The 5617-nt window shown below is 58.0% G+C and overlaps 1 protein-coding gene across 1 annotated transcript in view; it reads right to left on the bottom strand.

The window, feature by feature from the left end:
• LOC112549203 overlaps window positions 1-2109 on the bottom strand; it is a 4798-nt gene extending 2689 nt beyond the window's left edge. The window contains exons 1-2 of the mRNA XM_025196574.1: window positions 2073-2109; window positions 1-11 (exon numbers count right to left, since the gene is read on the bottom strand). The exon at window positions 1-11 is cut by the window's left edge and continues 370 nt beyond it. Coding sequence (XP_025052359.1) covers window positions 1-11; window positions 2073-2109 — 48 coding nt within the window. The remainder of the gene's footprint in view (window positions 12-2072) is intronic.
• Window positions 2110-5617: the final 3508 nt, after the last annotated feature.

Genomic DNA, 5617 nt, shown 5'->3' with positions numbered 1-5617 from the left:
AGGAAGGAAAGCTGTGGGAGGGACAAGAAGTGACATCTCTGCAAGGTAACCAGACCCCCTTGGGGTGAGCCCCGGGCAGAGGGGATGCAACGGGCACAAGGGGGAGCAGAGGCAGCAGGTAAAAGCACCCAGGCGTCGGCGCTCCCGCACCCGACACCGCTCCCACCCCTCAGTGCTTGCTCCTCCCAGCCAGGCGAGGAACCCAGGAGTCCTGACTTCTTGCCCCCTCCCGGGTAAGATGAAGTTGGTCTCTTTTTCTTGGTTTCATATTCCCGGTTCCTTTTTCAAAGCTAATCCTCAAACAATGAAAAGTCGTTAGTACTGGATTACACAAGCAAAGAGACAGGATGTCCTCAAAATGTCATCCAACCATATGTCTGCCATCAGGGGACGCTTCTGAGTAGGTCTGAGCCGAGTGCTGCCCAAACAGAAGCTCGGTTTTTGCATGCCAGCCCACCCACCGATGGTCCCCAGGCTACGTACATCGCACTGAATGAGGAGCTGTGCCTGGGTGGGGATTACAGGTGGAAATCCTTTTCGGGTCACCTCAAAACACACATCTCCACCACTGGGGGGTTCTCTTGAAGACACCTGGGCAGGCCCCTGCCTGACCCGAAACTTCGGCAGAGCCCCTTGGTGGCGGAGACGTGTGGTTTGGAGTGACCTGAACAGGATTTTGCCCCATAACCCCAGCCTCATTGCAGGCCTTTTTCCAGGGCTCTGTACTTGATTGATGATATTATTTTACATTTTCATTAGTACATACACGGTTTTGATGACCTGCTAACTCTTTTGCTTGCATGACTAACAAGAATTAGCCTTGAAAAAGGAACTGGGAACTGAGAATAAGCAACCTACTTCACCCTCCTCTGGATGAGGCTGGCTCAGGAAGAGGCTGTGGCTGCAGGGCCTCCAAGTCTCTGCACAAAGCGTGCACCAGGTTGAGCCAGAGACCCATGACTCCTGACTACAGTCATGAGTCCTGGGTGGGGTCGAGCCTCCAGAAAGCTCCAGGCAAGGAACAGGTTGGAAATAGCTAAAGCTGAATTGACAGCAAAGCAGTGGGAATGGCCCCTGCCTGCAAGCCTGCTGGAAAGCACCTGGGATCCCCCAGAGACCCCGAGAAGGAGGGACCTTCCCCTCTGCCGTGCAAACATGAGCGCTGCCTCCAGCTCCGGGCTCACACAGCCCCTGGCGCAGAGAGGTCCCGATCCTGGTGGGCTCTCCAGAGCAGAGGGAGTAGGTGGCTCTGTGACTCCAGCTGCTGGGAGGATGTGGAGGCCTCTGGGGTTGGCCCCAAACCCCTGTGCAAAGCAAAGCAAGTGCGTGTGGGGGGGTCTCACATGGGCAGAGAAGAGACAGGGTCTCTCTGGGACCTGACAGCTGGAGAGTCGGCGGTGGGGGGTGTACATTATTAAAAGGGCTGCAATGCCTGGCAGCTACACAAAGGTTGCTATGCAGCCCCGGGGGGCGAGGGCAGTAAATTATCTCCAAGGAGGGGTGGAGACAACAGGCTGCAGCTGCTGGGCACAGCAAGGTGGGAGTGGGAGCAGCTGAGCCCCAACAGACCGGTCCTTCACCCCCACCTAGCTCCAAGCCACTGCAGCCATCCCCAGCCCACCCAGTGGGCACCTCTATGCATGCATCTGGTGGGGCCAGGCCAGGATTCCCCCACCAGCCCCATGACAGGGGCTTTCACGCTAGGGTATGGGGCAGGTTTCAGGGTGGCAAAGCCTGGCCTCTGCTGGGCACGGGAGTGGGGGCTGCTGGGGCAAAAGGCAGGAGTCCCATGGTGCCTCTTGGTACTAGCTGGGTCCCAGCCAGCTTTGGGCAGGCTCTGAGTGCCCTCTAGCCTGGTACTGCAGATTCAGGCATTACCCAGCTCCTTTCCCCTGGGAGCAGAGCCAGCCTGAGCTGCCCCAGCCCAGACCCCAGAGCCAAGACCCGTCAACCCCTCCCAGCAGATGCAAGGATCCCCTGAAGCAACCACCGCTCCTGGCCAACTGGTTCTGCCCAAACCCAGCCAGCATCAGCCCCAAGTGCCAGAGGCTGCAGCAGCATGGGGCACTTACCAGGGAGGAGAGCCAGGAGGAGGAGGATGCCCCCCATCCTCGTGGGAAGCACTGCACCTCGAGCTGTCCCCGTCTCTAGCACCACTCACTCCGCTTGTACCTGACCTTCCTTCCGGAGCTGCAGCAAGCACGCCCCCCCGGCCACCTCTGCAAAGAGCACAAGCTTCCTGCCACAGGACCCACGTCAGCCCAGTGCTGTCTGGTTTGTGGGGGTGCAGCTCCTGGTTCCTCTGGACTATTCCCAGAAGAGGCAACAGCTTGGCCCAGAGCAGTGTGCTCTAAAACTCCCACGGTGGGTTAAGCGCACGATGCAGAGATGGGGAAACTGAGGCACAGAGAAGCGACTGTGAGCACCAAAAAGCAGGTGCTAGGAGTCCTGGGTCCCAGGTCAGCGCTTGGGCCACGCTTCTTCCCCAGCCGGCACAGACACCCAGCACTTGGCTACCAGCCCACTGCTCGAGCCCCGTGGCTTTCTCCTCTTCCCCTGGCCCAGGGAAGCTCCAACTCACTCCTGCTCCCACCAGTACCCCTTGTTGGAGGTGACTGGGACTGGACAAGCCATTCCCCACCCCCCAAGCCAATGCGGCCCTTCTAGTAACTCCCAGTACAGCTGCCCCGTCCCAGCCAGCCCTCACTGGGAGATACTGGGATCCACAAGAGCTCCCCAAGTCACCCCTTTCAGCCCATCAGCCCCAAGTGCTAGAGGCTGCAGCAGCCAACACATCTTTGCTGATCTTCCTGGCCTCTGCAAGCCCACGGGCTAGTGTGGGTGGCTGCACAACCTCAGGGCTCAACGTGAGACAAGAGGTGTTAACCAGAACAGCAAGCGGGTTGAGGAAAAGGATGCTCAAGCGACAGGAGTTTCCTTTTCTCCAGTGTAGGTGCATTCAGCAGACAACCTACACCCCTTCAGCAGACAATGCACTCTTCTGCATTTAAATATGCACTAGCTCCCTTGCACACGACTCCTGCTCCCCGTCTGTTCAGGGTCTCGCTGGGCTGCGCAGGGCTAGTCCAGTCGCTCAACAATTCTTTAGCCCAGTGGTTCACAGCCTTTTTTTGTACCAGGACCCATTTGTATACATGGATGGCCAGTCCCGACCCAGTAAATACTTTAAGTAGAAAACAGCTCCCTGGCCCTGCTCATGCCCCTCACTCCTGACCTGCTGCCTCCTGTCCACAGGCCCTAGCCCCCAGTGTGTCAGGCAGGGGGGTGGGGGGGTGGCATAGGGGTCACATGCCCCCCCAGATTTGGTAGAGCTGTGGCCTGGTGCATGAACAGCAGGCAGCAGGAGGAGGCGGGGGCAGCGAGGCTCCCCCCTGCCTGTTACTCCTGGTGCTGCTGGCAGTATGGCTGGCATGGGGGTCCCGTCCCACCACCCCACTCTGCCCTCCCGTACCGGGTCCTGCCCATGCTGGAGCTCTGCCAGCCTGCAAGGGAAAACCTGCAGTTTCCCACGTATTTCTCCTTTAAAGGAAAATCCATTTTTAAAGTTTGTTCGTGACCCTTTCATATAGTCCTGTGACCCAGTTTTGGGTCACAACCCACAGGTTGAGAAATGCTGCATTAGCCCTTTTAGTCCAACCTCCCCTTGGTCTCAAGCTGTTTCTGCTTTATGGGAGCAGACCCTGGGACTTTAGGGTTACAGACGGAGATATCGTGGGAAGGATCGAGCCGCCCAAACTCACCACAAGCCCCGGTGCCTGTTCCTGGCAGCCACGTGTGCTCACCACAGCTCCATGCTGGGCTGGCTCCAATGCAAAGCTGGGGCACCAGGGAGAGGTGGAAACCACAGCTGCGTTGTGCCTAGTCGAGGCCCCATGGGGCACAGTCAGCACCACTGAGAGGTGGCACCTTGCCCATGGCCTGCCCAGGTGGAGAGGCCAGGACACAGAGATGCTGCCCTGTGCTCCTGATCTGCAGTTCCCTGCACCTGGGAGCTATGAACCCCAGCCCCTTCCTATGCCATCAGCTCTGCCCACTGCGCTGGGCTGTCCAGGGTGGGAGAGGGAGGGAAGGGACTTCTCCCAGCCTCATAATAATCCTTAGGGATTATTAAAATGGGAATTGGAAACAAAATGGAAAGCCCTTTATAAATCCATGGTGTGTCTGCACCTGGAATACTTGCCCTGTCCTGGTCCTCACCCCTCAGACAGGAGATAGAAGAACTAGAGGATGAACACAAGGCAGCTCTTTGTCACCCAGCGTGTCATCAAAGGGTGGGACTCGTGGCCACCGGATGTGGTGGGCACTGACGTTTCAGCCAGATTCACAAAGGGGTGAGACATGTTCTCGGAGGAAAAGGGCTTCAGATGCAATTGAGCATGGGAGTGAGGGACACGGCCTCTGAATCAGAACTTCCTAGACCTTAAATGCTGGAGGCTGCAACTGAGAGAGGAACAGGGAGAAAAACCCTGGTCAGACCCAGGTCACTCTCCCTTGCAGCCTCCGTTCTCTGCCACCATGTGACACAGGCCTATTTGGATGCATAGGGTTATTGTGGGCTTGACACCCACGGAGCAGCGATTAGACCCCCGCTATTGGGGGGAGGGCTATTGGGTACGTATCAATTGATTTTGGGGGACAACTAGAGAGAAAACAGGAATGGGAGTTAGGTCATGGGTTCAAAACGAGTGCACTGAGGGATGACACTAAGGAGAGCATGCTGGGCAGTGCCCGCTTGTCCTTGAATGAGGCCAAGGAACCAGTGGATGTTGCTTGGTGAAACTGTGCCCAGAGACATGACCCAAGCAGGGGCCAGAAAATGGCTCTGCAGTACCCCAGGCTCCCGCAGCCAGAGCCTCCTCCTGGTCAGGTAGGTGCCAGCTCGGCCAGGGCCGGAAGGAGGCTGCCCAGGAGGTCCTGGGCTTTGGTGAGGGCATGCACAGGGAGTGTATCAATAAAGAGGTGAGGGGCATATTGCAGCCAAAACCTCAGCAGGAGGTTGTGGAGGCGGCAGTCTGGTGCACTCCAGGTAGGCATGTGCCAGGGTCTCCCTCTGCTCGCAAAAGGGGGCGGGTGTCAGGGGTGTCCATAAACCGTGCCAGATACACACGCCCATGGCGATGGCTTTGTGGAAGTGGCACCAGCGGACATCCCCAGTGGCTTGTGGGATTAGGATGCTGTATGGGTGTGCCCACTGCAGACTGTGTGACACAGGGTCCTGGGCAAGATGGACCCAGGGTGTGACCCAGTGCATGGCTGGGCTGATCGGAGGATGGGATGGGCTGGAGGACTGGGCCCAAAGAAACCTCATGAGGTTCAATAAAGACATGTGCAAAGTCCTGCCCTTAGGACAGAACTATCCCATGCCCCGGGGACGGGCTGCGGGTGACCTGGAGGGGACAGTGGATAATAAGATGGACGTGAGCCCACAGTGCGCCCTTTTGCCAAGTAGGCTGATGGCATCCTGGGCTGCACTGGCAGGATGGAGGGCAGCGCTTCTTCCCCTCTGTTCAGCACTGACGAGGCCACATCTGGAGTCCTGCGTCATGTTGAGCCCCGCTGCAGACAGGATGCCGACACACCGGAGCCCAGCGGAGGG

The sequence above is a fragment of the Alligator sinensis genome, unplaced genomic scaffold (assembly GCF_000455745.1).
Source record: "Alligator sinensis unplaced genomic scaffold, ASM45574v1 scaffold1295_1, whole genome shotgun sequence".
Classification (NCBI taxonomy): Eukaryota; Metazoa; Chordata; order Crocodylia; family Alligatoridae; genus Alligator; species Alligator sinensis.
Note: the sequence above shows the minus strand (reverse complement) of the source record. Positions and strands in the feature narration are given on the sequence as shown.